The sequence below is a fragment of the Papaver somniferum genome, chromosome 9, assembly GCF_003573695.1.
Source record: "Papaver somniferum cultivar HN1 chromosome 9, ASM357369v1, whole genome shotgun sequence".
NCBI classification, from domain to species: Eukaryota; Viridiplantae; Streptophyta; class Magnoliopsida; order Ranunculales; family Papaveraceae; genus Papaver; species Papaver somniferum.
In genome coordinates, this window is record NC_039366.1 from 32,454,551 (window position 1) to 32,478,395 (window position 23,845).

At 35.9% G+C, this 23,845-nt stretch overlaps 3 protein-coding genes across 3 annotated transcripts; 1 reads left to right on the forward strand and 2 right to left on the reverse strand.

Annotated features, from left to right (window-relative positions):
• Nucleotides 1-13,533: 13,533 nt before the first annotated feature.
• LOC113311723 (translation initiation factor eIF-2B subunit epsilon-like) lies at nt 13,534-18,855 on the reverse strand. Its single transcript, XM_026560525.1, has 2 exons — nt 18,282-18,855; nt 13,534-14,543 (listed from the first exon to the last, which is right to left on the reverse strand). The coding sequence occupies exons 1-2, from the start codon at nt 18,853-18,855 to the stop codon at nt 13,534-13,536; spliced, it is 1,584 nt and encodes a 527-aa protein (XP_026416310.1).
• A 905-nt stretch (nt 18,856-19,760) lies between these two features.
• Nucleotides 19,761-20,761, forward strand: LOC113311724 (chitinase 1-like; the record flags this gene model as incomplete). The annotated part of the gene is made up of 2 exons (XM_026560526.1): nt 19,761-20,157; nt 20,236-20,761. Coding segments are annotated over 2 exons (789 nt in total), but the record flags the coding sequence as incomplete, so codon positions are not given.
• Nucleotides 20,762-20,970: 209 nt separating this feature from the next.
• LOC113313454 lies at nt 20,971-23,043 on the reverse strand. The gene is made up of 6 exons (XM_026562221.1): nt 22,675-23,043; nt 22,433-22,568; nt 22,232-22,322; nt 22,076-22,120; nt 21,463-21,563; nt 20,971-21,361 (listed from the first exon to the last, which is right to left on the reverse strand). The coding sequence occupies exons 1-6, from the start codon at nt 22,871-22,873 to the stop codon at nt 21,229-21,231; spliced, it is 705 nt and encodes a 234-aa protein (XP_026418006.1). The 5' UTR covers nt 22,874-23,043; the 3' UTR covers nt 20,971-21,228.
• Nucleotides 23,044-23,845: the final 802 nt, after the last annotated feature.

Sequence of the window (23,845 nt, forward strand, 5' to 3'; positions counted from 1 at the left end):
AAAAACGATTGTTTTTGAACTCATATTTAAGTAAACTAAGGAATGCTTTTGCAAACCGTGGATATAAAGTTCATGAACCGATTCGAGTGAATCAAATCGTTTTTGCTTCAATTGTGTGTTGTCTAGTTAAATAAAGATCTAAGCAATTGAAAAACTCTCTAACTAGTTCATTTGAGTCATTTGGACTAGTTATGGTGAAGAAGAATATGGTTGAATACCACGCGTATGATTCTTAATTACCTAACTTGATGTGTGATTGAAATTCTTATGTATAACAGGTTAGAAGCAATAATGAATGCCATGGATGTTGTTTTTTATTGTCAAAGAATCTTTTTCATACTCTTATGGTATCCATTCTTGGTGGAAATCCTTATGGAAAAGGTTATTCTTCCTTCTAAGCATATCATTTCTTGTTTATACAAGTGTGTATCTTAGAAAAGATGATCACATTACATGATCTTGATAATTATATATTGTGCATTGTTACCATGAGATAGTTCTATTGTTTAGTAACTCAATGTCATGAGAGACTTTAGTTATTGGTTCTCAGTTTGTATCTCCTTGTGGGGTTTCTAAAATCCAATATAAATCCATATCTCTGGAGTAAGGTCACTCTTGTTGTTCTTTCGGGAATGACATCTTATGGGGGAGAGTTCTTAAATGAACTTGTGCTTAATTGCTATATCTTTGAGGGGAGAAGCGGTTGTGGAACATGTAGGGGTTAACTTGTATCTATTACCATAGACTTTTCTGTGTGATAAAAATTTGTTTATTAAAGTTTTCTACTTTGGGTCATAGCAACTCTTAGTTGTGGGCGAGATCATCTAAGGGAATCAAGTGCGTAGTATCCTGCTGGGATCAGAGACGTAAGGAGCGCAACTGTACCTTGGATCAGTGTGAGATTGATTGGGGTTCAACTACAGTCCAGACCGAAGTTAATTTGTAGTAGGCTAGTGCATGTAGCGGCTTAATACAGTGTGTGTTCAATCTGGACTAGGTCCCAGGGTTTTTTCTGCATTTGCGGTTTCCTCGTTAACAAAACTTTTGGTTTCTGTGTTATTTCTTTTTCGCATTATATTTTGTTATATAATTGAAGTATCACAGGTTGTGCGTTGAATCGATCAATTGGGAAGTCCAACCTTTGGTTGTTGATTGATCCTTGAATATTGGTCTTTGGTACCGTTCAAGTAGTTTCTCTTGTATTCAATTAGACTCGCAGATTTCTATTTGCTTGAGTAAGTATTGAATTGAGAAAGTGAGATATAACTCTTTGATATACTTTCATTAAGATTGAGTCTAACTGTCTAGTTGATTCTCTTAAAAGTATATTGGAGTTTGTCCATATAGATTGCTAAGCGAAATATTGGGTGTGGTTGTTAGACCCCCGCGTTTTCAATTGGTATCAGAGCATGCAAACATGTTTAAAGACCTTATAAGTATGTGTTTGTAGTGACCTGATTATATGGACAGTAAAGTCTCTAGAAACACTTCACCAGTATTAAAATCCAACCGTAAAGAAAGTTCTGATAAACTGGTTATTCTCCAGAAAAAGTTGGATGAACAAATCCGGATCAACTCTGATCTTGTTGCAGAAATTGCAATGCTTAAGGATTTGAAATCTGTTAGAGCATTGCTTGGTTGAACCCACTAGATTTGGTATGTCAAGCTAGTTGTCAAATTTAGTTTCCAAAACGCTTTCTTGATTTAGTATACTAAAGATAGTTTCAGACTAGATTAGGTTTAAGAAGAGTTATTCTTGAAGGATGAAGACTGAAGATTACAGGAAGACATCAACAAGGTCTTCATCAACATGTGGTGATTGATTTCATTTGGATTCTTGTTAAATTATACCTTTCTAATCTATCGAAACAAATGCTCACTCTATGGAACAATTCCTATGATGGTTAATATACATTTATGTATATATACTTGAGGTTATTTGAGCCACGACTTTTGTGACAATAACCTCTATCCTTGGAAAGGTACTCATGTTATAGTGAATGAGCTTACGAATTCAACGAGTCAAGAATCACTCAATTCCGAGTTATAACGATGAAGTTATGAGTGATTTATTAAAGTACCAATTATAAGGGTTGTTGTAATTGTTACAGTTCGTTAGTAGGAAACAATCCATGGACTGTTTGTAACGGTTCACGGACTTGGGCCCAACTACGTGACTAAAAGTAGAGCTGTCAATTTATAACCCGGCTTGCGGGTTGACCCTAACCCGGCTTGTTTCAACCCGGCCCAGCTTGGATTGTTGTCTAAACGGGCCGGGTTAGAGTTGGCATATACAACCCTACTAGAAAACAAGCCGGGCTAGGGACAATCCGCGGGTTACCCGTCAACCCATCAAAATTAATAAATATATCCCTCAATCCCACCAACTCTTTAAAATTCATGATTTGCAAACATATATTAGAATTAGTTAATTTTAAATCAATAAATAAAGCTAATTTTGGATCTACCCAAACAAATATAACAATTTTTAGATTTTAAATAATCAATCAATAAATTAAATTACAACTTAGATTCATCAATCACATATTTATTCAGGATGTCCTAAATTGATAAAAAGACTAGCATAATTTAAACAGTGAGTTAGTCTTACTCACATTAATTTAAACTTATAAAATGATAAAAAAAAAGTAAAATGCTTAGTTGATGTTAGGGTTCTCTGCCTAAGAAAACTAAAGCGTCGTAACCGGCTATATCATTGATTAAGTGGCAATAAAAACGTCCACTTTACAACTCAGTGGTGGAGCTTCTAGTTAAACACCAAATTGACCTAGGTTCGACCTTTACTAAATGAATAATCCTAAACAATCCTAAATTTTAAATTTAATTTTTAAATTGATAACATTAACAAGTCAACCCGCCAACCCGTCAGGGTTGACCCGTCTAGGGCTAGGGTTGGGGTTTTGAGCTTGTTCGTGAATATTACTAGGGCTAGGGTTGACCCTAACCCTAGTACGGGTTGGCAAGCTAGGGACGGGTTGACCCTAGCTTGGCCCGTTTGACAGCTCTAACTAAAAGGCATTTTTGGTCAAGTTGGTGATGTTTTCTTATATAGGCAAGATGGCTATTAATCCAAACATATTTGATTACCATTATTAAAGTGTTTGTGATAACTTTAAATTCCTGCCTAAGTTAAAATGTGATTTATTCACATAAATACAATATTTGCTAACTAATTATTTATTTAATTATTTTGGCAAGAGTTGTAACTTAGGAAAGACTCCCAAAATTATGAGAGTCTTGAAAAAGTAAAATAGCCTTGCTTAGTTTTCAAGCTATGTTTCACTATAAATATAGAGTTCGTGAATGCTACACGTTTTCATCCCCTTTGGAAAATTGGTGTAAGCTTCATAGGTTGTTTTCCATGCCTTCTGTTCTTCGTGAACAAGAGTGAGATAAAAGTATTTGTATTGGGGATCACAAAGCCGAGTTCGATTAATCTTCTTGATTGATTATACAACTTGTAATATAGGTTTTTCGCCTCTTGTCTATTCTAAGGTTTTCTCTTCCGATATAAAACCATTCAAGAGTTTTTGATCATAAACCCTAGGTTTTGATAGATTTCAATTTCCGATCGTATACCAACACTTGTTAGTCAAAATCGGAAGCTAGAAAGAAAACTTCGATTAAGGCATCTCGTAAAAATCCTAAAGAAGTTTTAAACAAGATATCTCTAGATTTATTCTAGTTGTTCTTGTGGTAGAATAATTAGTTTTCTCTTCCATTATAGAAGAGTATAATAATCCCTAATCTACAAGTTTGTTTTCATATTACTTTTACCTTGTAATTGTTTTTATCAAAATAAACACAAGATTTCCAAAACCTTGATTCACATCTAAAGGGAAATATAACCGGTGTTTAGTGCAAACAAAATATCGAATCGTATCAATCGTGTTGTTGTATCTTCTAAAGAGAGCCTTGGGTTCTGCTAGAAGATTTACGAGAAGAATTCCTAAAGACAAACGGTATTGTGCTAGGAGTTCTATTTGTTTTGAAGAAGGTATTACATCTAGTCCGAATAGGTAGTAGGAATTTGGTGTAACATCTTATAATAAGTGTGTGTTTATTCTTGACTAGGTCCCGGGGTTTTTCTGCTTTTGCGGTTTCCTCGTTAATAAAATATTTGGTGTCTGTGTTATTTCTTTTCCGCATTATATTGTTTATCTTTATAATTGAAATATCACAGGTTGTGTGTAAGTTCAATCAATTGGGAATCCAACCCTTGGTTGTTGATTAAATTTATTGACACTTGGATATTGGTTTTGATACCGTCCAACTTATTTATTATATTCAATCGGGCTCGCAAGTTCCTATTTTTTTGATTGCGGATTGAATTGAGATATAACTCTTTGATGTGCTTTTCTTAAGATTGAGTCTGACTGTCTAGTTTATTCTCTTGAAAGTATATTGGAGTTAGTCCATACAGATTGCCAAAAGGATTATTGGGTGTGGTTGTTAGACCCCTGCTTTTTCAAAATCTGTCAAAATTCCTTTGATGGATTTGAATAACTCTAGTTGTTCTTCTATGAAGAACAATCGTTAGTCAGATGATAAACAATGTGTAAACGTTATGAAACCTGATATGATTCAGAACCGCTCATACGAGCTTAAATATGTTGGTCCATGTTTGTTTTGTGATTCCTCCAATCACTTTCAACATACTTGTATGTCCTTTCAAAAGAGTCTAAAAGTTGCAAGTAATCTTCATAAGAAAACTGAACAACTGTTCACTTCTCTAAGAGGATGTACAAAACTAACAAGAAATCCTAAATAGGAAAGTAGTGTTAGCATGGGAGCTTTTGCTTTAAAATCAACATCACCCTTTCAATGGTTTCTTGACATCGGATGTAGCCGACATATGACCGGTGATCTCACATGGTTTGTTACTACAAGCGATTATGAAGGAGGTCCTGTAACATTTGGAGATGGGAGTTGTTGCTACATAACCAAGAAGGAGACGATCAAACTACCCGGCGTACCTGAGATTCATGATGTAGTATACGTAAAAGGTATGACTGCAAATCTTCTTTCTATTAGTCAAATATGTGACAAAGGCCATAGAGTTGTCTTCAATGCAAATGGATGTGACATTATGGACAAAAATGGGAAAGTAATTTTTCAGGGAACTCGTGGTAAAAACAACTGTTATCTTCTGGATACTCAGTTCAGTAACTATTGCAATTTGACTAAGGCGGAATTTACACATCTTTGGAATGAGCGTTTTGGTCACATCAATTATCGTCTTCTAACTAAGATCATTAACAAAAAACTTGTTAGAGGTGTTCCCCAAATCAATGCAAATATTGAAGGTGTATGTGGTGACTGTCAAAAGGGTAAACAAATGAAAGTTCACCATAAATCATCTCGAGATATTCTCACTAAATCTCCACTTGATTTAATTCATATGGACCTCTTCGGACCTATTCAACAACCCACGGTTGCTGGTAAGAAGAATGCTTTAGTTATGGTAGATGATTACACCAGATTCACTTGCGTTGCATTTTTATCTCATAAGAATGAAACCCTTGATGAATTCAAGATTATTGTTAAAAGAATCCATAACGAACAAGGTCGCAAACTAAAAAAAATTAGAAGCGACCGTGGAAATGAATTCAAGGACACTAAGGTGTTTGAATTTTGTGACGAACTGGGGATTATTCAACAATACTCACCACCCATAACTCCTCAAGCCAATGGAGTAGCAGAAAGAAAAAACAAGAACATTCAGGAAATGGCCAGGGTAATGCTCCATAACAAAAACTTATCATTAAGATTTTGGGGAGAAGTTGTCTTTACAACATGTTATTTGATCAACCGTGTCTACCTATAGTCTAAAACTCTAAACACTCCTTATGATTTGTGGTACGGTAGAAAACCCAACTTGCACTATCTCAGAGTGTTCGGAAGTAAGTGCTACATTCTAAAAGATCGAGAACAGAGAAGGAAATTTGATACTAAAAGTGATGAAGGTATCTTCCTTGGCTATGCCTCTGATAGTCGTGGTTTTCGAGTGTTTAATCTCAGAAACCAAGTTATGATGGAATCCTCTAATGTTATTATCGATGATACTAGTAATTTTCATCGTGATAATCCTCCTGTTGAATTGCTACCAACTGAGACAATTGAGAAAGTCAAAGAAATTTCAGAATCAGTTGAAGTCATTCCAACGGTTACTGATCCTGACATTTCTAGTGACGAGGAGAAGAGCACTGATCAGACTACTCTTGTCGAACAAGAGCGTGTCGCTCCTCGACACCTATGGGTTTAAAGGAATCATGATCCCAGTAGTATTATTGGAGGTAGAGATTCTACTGCTAAGACAAGAGGACAAATTCACAATATTTGTAATTTTGGTTGTTATCTTTCACAAGTAGAACCGAGAAATATTGATGAAGCTCTTAGCGATCCCTTTTGGGTGAATGCAATGCATGAAGAGTCAAATCAATTTCAAAGACAAGACGTATGGGAACTAGTACCTTGTCGCTCCAATATCAATATTGTTGGCACTAAATGGATATTCAAGAATAAATCTGATGAATTTGGCACAATTGTAAGAAACAAAGTCAGACTTGTCGCTCAAGGATATTCACAGATTGAAGGTATCGATTATGAAGAAACCTTTGCTCATGTGGCAGGCCTTGAGTTCATTCGGCTGTTGTTAGCTCATGCTTGTTTTCTTAAGGTTAAATTTTTTCAAATGAACATAAAATCCGCGTTCCTAAAAGGAAATTTAAAGTAAGAAGTCTGTGTCGCTCAACCTAAGGGTTTTGAAAATCCTAATTTCCCAGATCATGTTCTTAAGATTAAAAAGGCATTATATGGGTTAAAACAAGCACGTAGAGCCTGGTTCGAAAAACTTACTACTTTTCTTATTAGTAAAGGTTTTCCGAGAGGCGGAGCTGACAAAACCTTGTTTACCAAATGGAATGGGAAATATGTGGTCATTGCTCAAGTCTATGTAGATGATATCATTTATGGTTCAACTTCTGAGAAACTTGCAAAAGATTTCCAAGTCTCTCCTGGCAAATAATTTGAAATGAGTATGTTGGTGAATCAAAGTTCTTCTTAGGATTACAAATTCAGCAACATAAGGATGGAATTTACTTATCTCAAGAAAAATATGCAAAGGATCTTGTCTCAAGGTTCGGTCTGGATAAGTCAACTCCATAACTGACACCTATGCCCACTACTGCTAAACTACATAGAGATGAGAAATGAGTAAATGTGGATCAAAAAATATATCGATCTATTATTGGTAGCCTTTTATATCTTATAGCTACTAAACCTGATATTTCTTTTAGTTTTGGTTGTTGTGCTAGATTTCAGGCTAATCCAAAGGAATCTCATCTTGCAGCTGCAAAAAGGATCATATGATATGTGAATCACACGGTCGGTATGGTCTAACTTACACTTTTGTACTAACACTGATCTTTCTGCTTATTCAGATGCTGATTGGGAAGGATGTGTAGAAGACAGAAAAAGTATATCAGGAGGTTTCTACTATGTAGGACTGAATCTTGTGTCTTGGCATAACAAGAAACAAAATTCACAATCCATGTCCACATGTGAAGCAGAATATATTGCTGCTGGCTCATGTTGTACTCAACTTCTCTGGATAAAACAAATGTTGGATGATTATGGAATTGATACTGGAATAATGAAGATCTTTTGTGATAACTCTAGCGCGATTCGAATCACTAAGAATCCTATTGAGCACTCAAGAACAAAGCACATTGATATAAGGTACCATTTTATTCGAGATCTCTATGAAAATGGTATCATCAACATGGAATTTGTGCCTTTCGAACAACAATTGGTTGATATTCTTTCCAAACCATTAGACACTGCTACATTTCAACACTTACAGCAGTCTATTGGTGTTGTTTTGGTTCATCAGCTGTTCTTAAAACTCTTGCCCCTGCGCTTATCTCGATCTTTTGGGCAATTGAGTTTGGAACTCCAGTAAGTGTTTACTTCAATTCTGCATTTGTTTTCGTAGGTTGATTTTCTGTCAGGTGTCTTAGTGTAATAGTTCAAAGAAATTCTTTTTTTCTTGTGAAAATAAGGTCGCTTTTGTTGTTCTTTCGGGAATGACATTTTATGGGGGAGAGTTATTAATTGAACTTGTGCTTAATTTCCAAATCTTTGTGGGGAGTGTGGTTGTGGAATATTATAGGGGTTATCTTGTATCTTTATAAACTCCTTGATGAAAGCATCTAGCTTCGGCTTTATGATTGCATCTAAAAAGTTGATATGTGCTTTCTTTTGGTCATGAAATGTCTCTATGGAAATTTCATTAGGATCCCACTAGTTTTCGTACCTTTGCGAATTTTATTTACAAAAAGGGGGAGAATTAATGTGTAGTTCACACTACAAATACATATGGTTTTCGGATCATTATGTAAGGGGGAGTGGTTTCCATGTGAGATGGAGTATTGGTTAAGGGGGAGTGATACATATCACCATAGTATTGTTCTCGAAGTTGTGATACAATTGAACTTTGATGCTGTGTAATAATACTATGACACTATGTAACAATGATTGAGAATTCTTGTTTTCTCATTGTTATAGCTATGGATTTTCAACAACGATGATGCTAAACCTACTACCTTTGGAATCATTGGAGTACTTGGAAGTGACGAAGATTTCGAGTAATGTTGAAGAACCAAGGAGATCAGACATGTGGAAGAGAATCTACAAAGTTTATTTATTTATTTTGTATTCCATATGTATTGACAGTTTTGTCACTAAAATTAACATAGGGGGAGATTGTTAGAGAACTGCTCGGTCGAACTCGCATGCATTGATATCTCAAGCATGTTTGTAAATGTTAGTGATCAAAACTATAAGTCTTGATTTCTAGTCTACTTATAGCTAAGTCTCGGACTAGGATAGAAAGTGTAGTTGAGCCCAAGACTCCATGACGATCATCATACAAAGACGAAGAACTACTCAAGGAACTTGTGGAACTTCATCGACTACGGTAGACTTTTCTGTGTGATACAAATTTGTTTATTAAAGTGTTCGACTTTGGATCGTAGCAACTCTTAGTTGTGGGTGAGATCAGCTAAGGGAATCAAGTGCTAGTATCCTGCTGGAATAAGAGACGTACGGAGCGCAACTGTACCTTGGATCAGTGTGAGATTGATTGGGGTTCAACTACAGTCCACACTGAAGTTAGTTTGTATTAGGCTAGTGTCTATAGCGGCTTAATACAGTGTGTGTTCAATCTGGACGAGGTCCCGGGGTTTTTTCTGCATTTGCGGTTTTCCCGCTAACAAAACTTCTGGTGTCTGTGTTTTTTCTTTTCCGCATTATATTTTGTTATCTAATTGAGATATCATAGGTTGTGCGTCGAATCTGTCAATTGGGAAATCCAACCTTTGGTTGTTGATTGAAATTGATTGATCCTTGAACATTGGTTTTTGGTATCGTTCAAGTAGTTTCTCTTGTATTCAATTAGACTCGCAAATTTCTATTTGCTTGAGTAAGTATTGAATCGAGAAAGTGAGATATAACTCTTTGATATACTTTCATTAAGATTGAGTCTGACCATATAGTTGATTCTCTTAAAAGTATATTGGAGTTTGTCCATACAGATTGCTAAGCGAAATATTGGGTGTGGTTGTTAGACCCCCGTTTTTTCAATAACCTTTATCCCTAAAAAGGTTCCCATGTTATAGTGAATGATCTTATGAATTCAACGAGCCAAGAATCACTCAATTCCGAGTTATAACGAAGAAGTTATGAGTGATTTATTAAAGCAACAGTTATAAGTGTTGTTGTTACCGTTGTAGCTCGTTCGTAGGAAACAATCCACGAACTGTTTGTAACGGTTCACGGACTTGAGCGCAAATACATGACTAGAGGCCTTTCTAGTCAAATTTTTGATGTTTTCTTATTTAGGCAAGATGGCTATTACTCCAAACATATTTGATTATACCATATTAAAGTGCATGTGATATTTTAGATTTCCTTCCTAAGTTAAATTGTGATTTATTCACATAAATACAATACTCCCTCCATCCCAAATTAATTGAGCTAGTTGTAGTTTGCACAACTCTTAAGGAAAGGAGGAAAGTATTTTTAAGTATTTTTTACAATTATACCCTTATGGATAATAACTAGTAAAACTTAGAAACGATTTATCTCTTAAACTATACCATGGTTTTTCGTAAACTGTAAACCGTTGAAATTTTTTTTAAAACATCTACGTAACGAACATAAACATGACTATCAAATTATACATATTTCTTATAGTAACAATAATGAATTAAAATGGTAGTTGATATCCCCTACCATTAGTGAAATAGCTCAATTATCCCCTTGAGATATCCCCTTGATTAGTGAAATAGCTCAATTATTTATGAGACAAAATTTAAAACCAAATAGCTCAATTAATTTGGGATGGAGGTAGTATATGCTAAAGTAAATATTTAGGCAAGAGCTGTAACTTAGGAAAGACTCCCAAAATTAGGAGAGTCTTTAAAAAGGAAAATAGCTTAAACTTGTTTGAGATTCAAGCTACCTTTGCTTAGCTTTCAAGATACTTTATTCACTATAAATAAAGGGTTCGTGAACACTACACTTTTTTATCCCTTGAAAAATTGGTGTAAGCTTCATAAGGTTGTTTTCCATGTCTTCTGCTCTTCGTGAACAAGAGTGAGATAATTAAGTATATGCTTTGGGAATCGCAAAGCCGAGTTAGTAATAATCTTCATGATAGTTATGCAACTTGTAATCTAGGTTTTTCACCTCTTGTCTATTCTAAGGTCTTCTCTTCTGATATAAGACCATTCAAGAGTTTTTGATCATAAACCTTAGGTTTTGATAGATTTCAGTTATCGATCGTATACCAACACTAGTTGGTCGAAATCAAAGATAGAAAGAAACTTTGATTAAGGTATCTCGTAAAAATCCTTAAGAAGTTTTAAACAAGATATCTCTATATTTATTCTAGTTGTTCTTGTTGTAGAATTATTAGGGATTTCTTAACTTGGAAATTGATCTTTGGAATCGCCCAAGTTCACTTACCGAAATCAGGTTCACGGACTCCTTGTGTGTAAGCATACTGATTGTATGTTGAAACCCTAATCTACAAGTTTGTTTAGGTATCTCTACTTTTATCTGGTAGTTTTTCGAAACAAACAAAAGATTTGCAAAACCTTAATTCACATCTAAAGTAAAATCAAACTGGTGTTTTGTGGAAGAAAAACATCAAAAAGTATCAACGGTCTTGTTGCTTCTTTTAAAGAGAACTAGCATTCTGCTAGAAGATTTTTGAGAGTCCTTCTGAAGAGAACTGTTTTCTTCCAGAAGAATTTCAAGAATAACTTCTAAAGAGAATCTGTGTTCTGCTAGAAGATTTACGAGAACAATTTCTAAAGAGACTCGGTATTCTGTTAGGAGTTCTACAAGTGCTTGAATACAGCTGAAGTAGGTATTACATCTAGTATGAATAGGTAGTAGGAAATTGGTGTAACAACTTATAATCAGTGTGTGTTTATTCTGGAATAGGTCCCAGGATTTTTCTGCATTTGCGGTTTCCTCGTTAACAAAATTTCTGGTGTCTGTGTTATTTCTTTTCCATATTATATTTTATATAATTGAAAAAATACAGGTTGTATGTTTATCAATCACTGTTGTTTCCAACCTTTTATGTTGGATAAGACTTGATTGTCTTAGGCACTTGACATTGATATTTTCACATTGTTAGACCAGTCTAGACTAACCCAGTTTCAAGTGAACACGTATTGAAATATTCCTTTAGTGATTGTTGCTTAAATAGGTTTATACACGGTGGGTCTTGAATAGGTTGCGATCAAAACGAAATATTTTGATGTATTTGGGTACCCCCGTCTTTTCAGCTGCAATGGAGATGATGTCGAGGTTTAAGCTTGCGAGTTAAATCATCTGCAATTTGCAGTTGATCTTAAAAATCTGTTACTTGCATTTGAGTTGGTTTCCAGTCTTAAGGTCAATTTCAGAAAGAGTGCTTTAGTGGGCGTGGGAAACGTTATCAATGTTGCTGAGGGCAAGACTCAATTTAATTAGTTGTTCATTGTCTTCCTTTCCTATAAAGTATCTGGGCATACCCTTGGGGAGTAAATCAAAGGCAGTGGGTGTTTTGGAGGTGATTATTCAGAGATTTCAGAAGAAACTCAGTACTTGATAGAGAAAATACTTGTCAAAGGGTGGTAGGTTGATGCTAATAAAATCTGTACTTTCTTCCATTCCAATATGTTACATGTCATTATTTTAGATGCCTAAATCAATGGAAAAGAATCTTGAGAGAATAATATTTCTTTGGGGATCGGTCAATAACAAACCTAAGAAGGGATGGGTAAGACGAGGAAAAATATAAGCATCTCCAAGGAAGGAAGGGGAGTCAGAATCAAGAAGCTTAATATTATGAATAAACCGTTGCACACCAAATGGATATGGAGATACGGTAATGAACATCATGCTTGTTGGAGAAAAATTATTCATTCTTAGTTTGGTGGAAATGTAAATTCTTTTTTTCCTAATCCTTCTAACAAACCAGTGGGAAAAAATCTATAGGCTGGTGTGTTAAAGTGTAATAATGAAGTGCAACAGAATACTACTTTGCAAGTGAATTCCGGTGATAGGGTTTTATTTTGGAAGGACTTGTCAGTGAATGGACATTTTTTGAAAGCTTTATTTACTGCACTTTACAATGTCAGTAGAGTGCAAGATGCAACCATTCAAGAGTGTGCAGATATAAGCAACGAGATTAGTTGGAACTTAATTAGATTTTGGAGGCAGCTGAAAGACAGAGAAATTGAGCATCTGGCTCATCTTTTAGATCCAATATCAATTTTTACCACTAAAAGTGGTGGTGATGTAAGAGTTTGGTTGCAGCGTAGGAAGCCTTTTCCGTTAGTGGAGTGTTATAGAGCTTTGGAGGATGATGGTATGATTTTGTTTCCCTATAAGAATCTTTGGAATCCAAAAATTCCCCAGAAGGTAATTTTTTCGTACGGAATTTATGTTATATTACTGCCCGAACTATGAATACATATAGTCAATGGTTGCTTTTTGTAAAAAAAGGCAGATGATCAAATCATCATATTTTCTTACACTGTGAAACCACTAGAGAGGTTTGGCTTTATTACTTCATGAAGTGTTATAATTTACATTGGGTTTTTCAAGAATCGGTTAGGCAAACTATTTGGGAGTAGAACAGGAAAAAGGGTTCAAGTTCTAATATAAGGATGAAGATTTGGAATTTAATATCGTCTGTGGTTTGGTGGTATATGTGGTTGGAGAGAAATTCAAGATGTTTCAATGAAAAGTGAAAGTATCTGAATGAAAAATTGTGAAGGTGATAATCTACAATCGGTGCACAGGAACAAAAAGTTTTAGTGGTGTGAGTTTAGAGATGGTTTTGAATAATTAGGAGGCTGTTCTATGTACTAAATAACTTAGGGTTTTTTTTTTCTTTTTTTTTTTTTTTGCCCTTTTTGAGTCAAAAAAAAATCCATCATTATCATCTTAATCTTCTTCTTCTGCCTCTTTCAACCACTGAATTAGGCTTTGTAACTGGTTAACAAATATTCTATCAGACGCATCAGCCTCTTGTTTCTCTGATGCCCACAACAGTATCGCCTCTTCGGTAACAATATCCTTCTCATACAGTACATGCAAAATTTTATGAAACATCGCAGCAAAATCTTTGGCAAATTCTGAGCACATCTCTTCGAGAGTCGCTATGATTTCAATCTGCTCATCTGTGGACGTTACGTAATGTCGCAAAAGATCCCCCCATGTTGTGATTACGCTGACAGCATTTCTATACAGTTCAGCTTCGGTACCATATGGGGTTTCATATGCAAATTTCATCATTGACCAAAATAGTGCCCGAGCACAATCCGATGTTTCCATATTGAACGCAAACCTTAGTGAAGTCACTTCTATGATTGTATTCTTTTGGTCCACACCTTCATGAACTAACCTTAAGAAAGTTGCTTCCACCTCTGTGTCAAAATCCTCCTCGTCCTCGCTATCAGAGCCAGAAGTTTCGCCATCTCGTTTTGATCCTTTAGAAATTCCCTGAATTTCTAGCTTGATTGGGCGTTTTCCAGAAAACTGAACGTCTGGCACCAATGGGTATGTCGACTGTTGCATTATGTCCTTGCTAATGCTATCATAGCTTCTGAAAGTATCATAATCTGATTGAATCTCATGAATAAATATCTTGTAGATCATGACATCATCTTCGAGCAATCCTTTAACAAAATCACGCCTCAGTTGCTGATAATCAAAATTGTCAGCGAAAAGGCTAAGCACTTCTGGAGAGCAAACATCGATATAAAAATCTTCTATATCATTGTGCACTTTAACATCATCAGGACTATCAAGGACCAATCCTTTATTTCTAAGAGCAATAACCATCGCTGCATTCGAATCCGCAGCATCCTCATCATAATACAGAAGCTCTTTCGTATTAGGATGAATAGCCATAACCAACTGATCATCATCGTTGTTACCAGGTGTTGGATTAACTTCAACATTGAGGCTAAGATAGTCTCTAACATGTTTGGTTAGAATAAGGAAATCCTAGCATGTATTCCTAAAGGGAATTAGGTTCCAACTAGCTCTAAGAATAGGAAATACATGTAGTAAAGGGACAAGATTAGGAAATTAATGTAATCCTAAGGGAAATAGAAGTCATCTAGTTCTAAGAAAAGGACAGACATGTAATAAGGTAATAGGACTATGAAAAGGAATTCATAGTTCTATATATATATGATCACCAAAGTTGTGGTTGATCATAAGAGCAAGATTAGAGCTTGTGTTTAGTTTTGAGAGATTTTTTAAACATCAATAAAGAGAGTTGTCTTTATATAAGCTAAGTTTCATCTTGCAGTTGCCATTAATTGGTACCATAGCTTGTTTCCGAGCCATGGAAAACGAAACCACCATTTTGGGTGCAAAACAATTCACACCACCATCAATACAAGTTCCAATCCTCAACGCCACAAACTACACAGTATGGGCCATGAGAATGAAGGTACTAATGAAAATCTACAAAGTTTGGGAAACAATTGACCCTGGTACATTGGACCCAGACAAAAACAATGTTGCCATTGGATTACTCTTTCAAGCAATACCATAATGTCTTGTTCTACAAGTTGGTGAACAGGAAACTTCAAAGAAAATTTGGGATGCAATAAAGGCACATAATCTCGGAGTTGATCGAGTTAAAGAAGCCCGTCTGCAAACCTTAATGTCTGAATTTGAAAGAGTGAAGATGAAAGACACTGATACTATTGATAGCTTTGCAGGAAAGCTATCAGAGATAGCCTCAAAATCTGCGTCACTTGGACAATCCATTGATGAAGATAAACTGGTAAAGAAGTTTCTCAATAGTTTACCAAGATCCAAGTATATTCATATCATAGCTTCTCTCAAACAAGTCTTAGATTTAAAGAAGACTAGCTATGAATATATAATTAGAAGATTGAAACCATATGAAGAGAGAATCCTTGATGAAGAAAACAATGGAGAAACTCAAGGAAAACTCTTGTACACAAACTCTTACCAACAAAACTCCGCGACAAGAGGAAGAGGTCGTGGAAGAGGTGGTAGAGTAAACATAGGCCGAGGAAGGGGAGGAAGGTTTAACTCACAAGATAGAACAACAAGTCAGAATGATCAAAACCAAGGGAAAGAAAAGAAGGATAGATCAAACATTATTTGTTACAGATGTGATAAACCAGGACACTTCTCCTCTGTATGCCCTGAAAGAATACAAAAGATGGAAGAAGCAAACAAGAATGAAACAAGGGAAGCAGATACAACTCTTTTCATGCACGAAGTTGTATTCTTAAACGAAGGGAAACTAATATCAAAGAACTACGAATCAAAGGATGGAGAAGAAGGAATCTGGTATTTAGATGATGGAGCCAGTAACCACATGACTGGTAAGAAACATTATTTCTCTGAACTCAACGAGAAAATCAAAGGACAAGTGAAGTTTGGGGATGGATCTTCTATAGAAATTGAAGGGAAAGGATCAATTCTATTTCAGAGCAAGACCGGAGAACAGAAGCTTGTCACAAACATCAACTTCATCCCAAACTTACAAAGCAACATTCTAAGTTTAGGACAATCTACAGAAGTTGGATGTAATGTTAGAATGCGACAAGATTATCTAACAGTTCATGACCCAAGTGGAATACTTTTAGTTAGAGTCTCACGCTCACAGAATAGACTCTACAAGATAAGTCTCATGATTGGAAGGTCATTGTGTCTGAATATGAGACTGGAAGATCAGACATGGAAGTGGCATGCAAGATTAGGACACATAAGCTTTAGAACTTTAAAGGCAATGTCTCAGAACAAGATGGTTCGAGGACTACCACAGATAAACGATGAATCAAGGATCTGTGAATCATGTTTAGTTGGGAAACAAACGCGTCAAGGTTTTCCAAAAGCAACAACATTCAGAGCCTCAAAGCCATTAGAGATTCTTCATGCTGATTTATGTGGTCCTATTACACCACAACAAAACGGAGTGGTGGAGAGAAGAAACCGAACTCTAGTGGAGATGACGAGAAGTTCATTAAAAGCCATGCAGGTACCTAATTATCTATGGGGAGAAGCTGTACGACACTCCACATATCTAATAAACAGGATACCTACGAAAGCTCTTAATAATATGACTCCCTATGAAATCTTACACAAGAAGAAACCAAATCTAGATCATCTAAGAGTGTTTGGTTGCAAAGCATACACAAAAGTTGATTCTACAACTCTTAAGAAACTGGATGATCGATCTCAGACTCTTCTGCATCTAGGAATTGATCCTGGATCCAAAGCTTACAGATTATTCAATCCAACAACGAAAAGAGTAATAGTGAGTCGAGATGTGGTATTCGATGAAAAAGCAAACTGGAACTGGAAAGAAACTAATGATGGACCAAGTAGGGATCCAGGAATGTTTCACATGAGATGGGGTCAAGTAATTGATGAAGGCGAAGGACCCATAATCATCAATACTAATGGAAACAATGATGTTAATCAAGAAGAAGAAGAGAATAATGAAAACACTGAGAATAACGAAGAAGTAGAAGAAGAAGAAGAAGAAGAAGAGGAGATCGATGAAATAACTCAACCCATTCCACTGCGAAAATCAACAAGACAGATACAAAAACCACAGTATCTGGAGGATTATGTTCTTAAAGCTGCAGAAGAATGTGAGATTATGCTACTTTCTGTTAATAATGAACGAAGGAATTTTCAAGAAGCAAAGGTCTCGACTAAATGGACACAAGCATGTAGAGAAGAGATTATTTCAATCAACAGAAACAAGACTTGGTTTCTAGTTTATAAGCTAGGTGGGGTAAAAGTGATTGGCCTCAAGTGGATCTTCAAGGTTAAAAGAAATGCTGATGGAACTATTAACAAATATAAGGCAAGACTTGTAGCTAAGGGATACTTTCAAGAATCAGGCATAGACTTTGATGAAGTTTTCGCACCAGTTGCTAGACTAGAGACAATTCGTCTCTTAATAATAGAAGCAGCCAAACAACCAATATGGCTTCAAGAACTGTTGGGTGAAATCAAAGGAAGAGAACCTGAAAAAGTTCTCATCAAGATTGATAATAATTCTGCAATTGCACTCACTAAAAATCCAGTGTTTCATGGTAAGAGTAAACACATTCACAAGAGATATCATTTTATAAGGGAATGTATCGAGAAGGAGATTATCAACGTTGAACACATACCAGGAACTGAGCAGAAAGCAGATATATTGATAAAGGCATTAGCTCGGATCAAGTTTGAAGAAATGAGACAACTGATTGGAGTACAAGATATGTCACAGGTAAGGTTGAAGCTTAACGGGGAGAATGTTGGATTAACTTCAACATTGAGGCTAAGATAGTCTCTAACATGTTTGGTTAGAATAAGGAAAGCCTAACATGTATTCCTAAAGGGAATTAGGTTCCAACTAGCTCTAAGAATAGGAAATACATGTAGTAAAGGGACAAGATTAGGATATTGATGTAATCCTAAGGGAATTAGAAGTCATCTAGTTCTAAGAAAAGGAAAAACATGTAATAAGATAATAGGACTAGGAAAAGGAATTCATAGTTCTATATATATATGATCACCAAAGTTGTGGTTGATCATAAGAACAAGATTAGAGCTTGTGTTTAGTTTTGAGAGATTTTCTAAACATCAATAAAGAGAGTTGTCTTTATATAAGCTAAGTTTCATCTTGCAGTTGCCATTACCAGGTAGTGTAGTTTTGTGTTTTGACTTGTTAATCACCAGCATAGTCATTATAGCGTTATTATCTCCTTCCTTTCTCTGTTTGTGTTCTTGTAGAACTTTTTCAAGAGACGGCATGTTTGTTACAGTATCACCACTTAGGAGAATGAAATCTCCATCACCACTTGGGAGAATGAAATCTCCCCGTATCACGTCAAGTTCATAAATAAACCTGAGAGCATCACCAGCACTGACAGAACCTCGAGGTGCAATAGTCTTAACAGTGAATTTAGGATTGTGCAGAGATGACCATCCAGAATGAGCCAAGTAATCAATGATTTGCTCAGAATGAGCACCATTATCACAGACAACTATGAATACTTGTTCAACACCAGCAGATTTAAGCCAGGCTAATGAGTGATCAATCATTGGAGTATTAACTAAAGGTAGAAGTACTTTTGGGCGTTCCTTTGTGATTGGCTGAAAGTTATTTTCATCGAAAGTAGTATTCGCTAAGAGGATTGCTTGGAGTGGGGAGTGAGATTCTTGATCATCTGCATCTTTCTTTGCAGCTCTGACTTGGTTTTTCTTCGCCATGAGAGGCAGTAGTAATAACGGTGTATTATTATGAATTTCGATGGATTTTTTTAAGAAGAATAATAATGCATGTGAATTTTCTAGAATACTAGGCTTAAATTCAGAGATGTTTACCTTCTTGTTTGCAGTTGATGTGAAGGCAGAACAAGGCGATACGTTTGTATTTATAGCAGTAGGCTAATTCTTTAGGGAATCACACGTTAGAGTTTTTTCTGAATCCTGCTAGAAGTAGAAATCAAAAGTTTAGGCCAACTATATAACCTCCTCCTATATTTTGGGAAAGGCAGGTCCCGCATGTGATATTCAGTGGCCCAATAACGATTCCGGTCACCGATGTCAGGTCGGAAAAATCAAACACTTTGTCCCAAAAAAATTATCATTGAATTTGTACTGTCAATTTTGAACCATATGATTAAGCAAAGCAATTTGAAATTTCAATAAAAGATGTGGATACACTTTTTTTCTTTTCAATCTAGACAGTCCACCATCATTTTCTACCACACAATGGACTAGTGGAGACAGTTTACAAGTCTACTATTACTGGCTTGAAAACATTAACACTTGAAAATAAAACAAAATAGGAGACTATGGAAAATTAGGTAACTCTATTTCTACTCTACTCTACGGGAAACTCATCCATCTGACGGTCTAAAACAACTTTGTGTACTGATTAAGCCAATCTAATGCAACACTTTAAAGTAAAAGGTTCTGACATTGACCCTAACATAGCTCTACTGAAACGGCACACATGACACAACCACTCCACTTACCAATTGTTTATATAAGGGTTAATACAAATCTGAGCAGTATAAATAAGTCAAATACCTTATAACCATTTCTCCATTCACAGCCTTCAGAGTTCAGACTTACAAATTTTCCCTTCTTTTCATCAATGGATTCCTTAAAACTCTGTCTCCTTGCTTGTTCTTCAGGCTTTTCTTAATCCTTTGTTTTCGGCACAAGCAGCACCGAATGAAGTTTTCAGAGAGTATATTGGAGCAGAGTTTAATAATGTCAAGTTCACAGATGTACCAGTTAACCCTAATGTTGAATTCCATTTCATCCTTTCTTTTGCCATTGACTACACCACTTCATCTTCTGCTTCCCCTACCAATGGGAACTTTAATGTTTTCTGGGACTCTGACAATCTCAGTCCCTCTCAAGTCTCTTCCATCAAGAAGAAACATTCAAATGTCAAAGTAGCAGTGAGTTTAGGAGGGGATAGTGTCGGTGACAGTTCTGCACTTTTCAACCCTTCCTCAGTTGAATCATGGGTTCAAAATGCTGTTTCTTCACTCACTGGTATCATTAATAAGTATCACCTTGATGGAATCGATATTGATTATGAACACTTTAGTTCTGATCCTGATACATTTGCAGAGTGTATTGGACAGCTTTTGACTACCCTAAAAGGAAACGGGATCATCTCTTTTGCTTCCATAGCTCCTTTTGATGATGATCAAGTTCAGAGCCATTATCAAGCTCTGTGGAGTAAATATGGTCATCTAATAGACTATGTGAACTTCCAATTCTATGCTTATGATCAAGGAACAAGCGTGTCTCAGTTTTTGGACTACTTCCAAACTCAAACCTCAAACTACAATGGGGGTAAGATCTTACCTAGCTTCGGCACCGACAGTTCAGGTGGTTTATCTCCAGAAAATGGCTTTTTTACTGCTTGCAGTAAGCTCAGAAGTCGAGGAAAACTTCACGGTATCTTCATTTGGTCTGCAGATGACTCAAAAAAGAACGGGTTTCGTTATGAAAAATGATCACAGGCAATGTTAGCTAGTGCACGCTAAGTTTGTTCATGTTTAGAGTTTCTTATCTTCTATTTAGTATATCTAATATTGTATTGTGCTTTATGTGGCTATGTGATATATATGATACTGTACTTACTTGTGAATCCTGCACCGACGAACCCCATTTCAACAATAATTTCCCCGATAAAATTTCTAGCAAAATAACACTAGATTCCTGTATATTCTTAAAAAAACGAATTGTGCAACCTAAGTCCTTAGCTTTGCTGAACATCTCAAATTAAATAGGTGAGAAAATCAAGGTGTTATGGGAATTGATACTACACAAAATATAAGCAACTGCAAATACTATTCTACCTGAAACTGGCACTAAAGTGCTGATGTTCATGATATTTGAAAGTTGCAAACATTAGAAGCTCATTTAATTCATCACGAGAAATAAAAAAGAGCCACTGTCAAGAATTTCAGTATAATTCAGCCTCATTTAGGTCACCAGTCATCACTACTAGGAGTTCTCTTCCCAGCTGAATGTTAGCTACAAACTGAAATCTATACTGTCAATCCTACTGCATCAATGCTAACTTGTAATGAACAAAAGAAAGAACGATTCTATTTAATGAAGAACTCGCATCGAGATCTGAGTATTCAGACAGAAACTTCCGTTCTTCTCAAGGACAGCATTCATTGCATCAACCTTTGAAGGGAATTGCACCATAGCGAACTTCATGGAGTCTGAGAAATTTTGCCTGCACAAAATTTCAAAAGATTATCAAGAGATGTGTCATTTGAGCTATACAGACTTAATACTTTTATACAGTCAGAAAAATAAAAATTACAAATCCTTAACCTCCAGATGAACCGCAAGCTGGATGAGTTGAAATCACAACCAGACAACATGCGCTCTATGTCCTCTGAGATGGCATTGCGAGGGACTCCTTGTATTAACACCTGACATAAGATGCATACACTGGATTAAGCTTCAGCTTACATAACGAAGATAAGTTGAAAACAGGCATTCACTCTTATCTTTCCATATTTACAAAACATTATAATGCGAAACGACATTGTGGAGAGACTATTAACTAATATCTAAACAATCCAATTTGGGGTCTGTCTAAGAATTTCACTTCAGTCATGAAAAAATGGACTACCCTACAAGATCACAAGACGACAAAAGTAAATAATAGCGATGCAAAGAAATAAGATTAAAATCTATTTGTGAATTACTAGGTGAAATTAGTTTCTGATAACATCTACAGCTCTTCTAATTATTGTCCGATGGACCAAAACATTTGTTGTTACCCTCCCCTGGTTTATGCATTTGGGTCAATCGAACAACATAGAAGTGATAGAACAAACTATTGCCAAGATTACTCCACCCTAATTAAGAGTACAAGCAGCCATAAGACAAATCCAGGAGTGCAAGTGTACACACATCATGGTTCAGAAATTGTACTTACAACTTTACCGTCATAAGAATCAAAACCCCAGTGGTCAGGGGCAACCTAACACAAACAAATTCATCTTATCAGTCATACAACTCACCCAAATTGGAAGAAACATATTTCAGTCAGTTTTCAAGTAACGATCCTGATGAAAACAAAAAGGAACCCCACCTTTTCCATCTTGTAGTAGTAGTACCGACCTTTCCTGTTCATTATCCTTACAGCATTCTCATATGCACTATGTGATGGAAATTGCAATACCCTACATACAAATTGTAAAGATAAAGAGTATGATCAGCTACATCACTAATACGAAAAACATCTAGACATTTTGCAGAAAATTCAAACGGAGTAAAAGACAGTGGGACATACATGCTAACTGGAAGAAATAGGCCATTGTATTGGACTTTGATATCTTCGCTACTCAAATTACAGCTTTCCAATAAACTAATCACATCATTCTTCGTAGAAAACATCCCAATCCCGTACAATTTCGCATAAACACTACCTAAATAATACCAAATCAAACAATAATCATCATGTTAATTAGCAAAGCTGTACCAAAATCAAAATCGTTGCCCTAACCTTTATAATCTTAGGTTTTGAAACGTTACCTTCTCTAGGTGGTTGGCGGAGAATGGCGTCAACAGCCCTGTCCTGATTGAATCTCTGTTGTTGTTGTTGTTCGGATTGAGTTGAGAAGTGATGCGTTGTTGATTGACGAAGAAATTGAGATCCTCCTCCTCCTTGATTAGGTTTGAGATTATGCAATAAAATTCCATTGGATCTGATTATTTTACTCAACAGACTCATTTTTTTCACCGCTTTTTAATCAACAACTGAGGTGATGATGATGAGTGAGAAATGGGATTTTAGAGAGAAATTACTGAAAGAGAGAGAGCTTCAGCAGCAGAAGTTCATTTTTGTGAACGCTTGCCCTGGGTGGTGCGCAATACGCGCTTGTGAGGGTTTTAGTGACTTCGGTCAATGTGGTATGCCTTGGGACGCTCTTTGCTTATGAAGTGCTTCATTTCACGGCCGGCAGACCGATTATGATCGGCTATTTTTGAGTTACATTTGCGCAAATCTTGTCATAGCTGCTCTTAGTTTGTAAGATTACTATCTTTTTTTATTATTTTTATTTTTTAGAGGTGAGTGGATGATCCATGAGGTTTTTGGATTTGTATATCTTTTAAGTTGCCCAAGGCAGAGGATGAATATTAAAATACGAAGTAAAATACCATTAGAACAAGTTTTATGGTGCTATTCTAAGTTTTTTTTTTTTGATGGAAAGAAGAATATATTAACTAGCAAAGTTAGTATATAAAATTTACAATTTCGATTCTATTAAAAACATTAGAAATAATGCTAGAATGCTCGACTTTTTGTTGTAATTTCGTAGACATGTGATGAAGATTCTTTATTCTTACTTCCTTGGCGATTTGGTCCGCTGCTGAATTATATTTTCTCATTGTAAATTTTACCAGAGCTTGAGGAAGATCTTTTAAGATTTTCTTGGCTTCTTGAACTGTGTTTTCGTCTGTCCACGAAGGATTTGTGTTTTCCTTGTTGATGTTGTCTGCCAAGGCTTTACAATCAGTTACTATTGAAACGCTAGACAAAACGTTGTCCCTTAGCCATGTAACTGCTTTTTGTAAAGATTTCGCTTCCGCATGAAAGGCCGAAGTAGCTGTTCCCGAGCCTGCTGAAATGTGCATAAAAGTCTGGTGGTGTACTGAATAAACAATGTGTGCGTATCCCATTGAAAGGTCTTCTTCCTTGAAA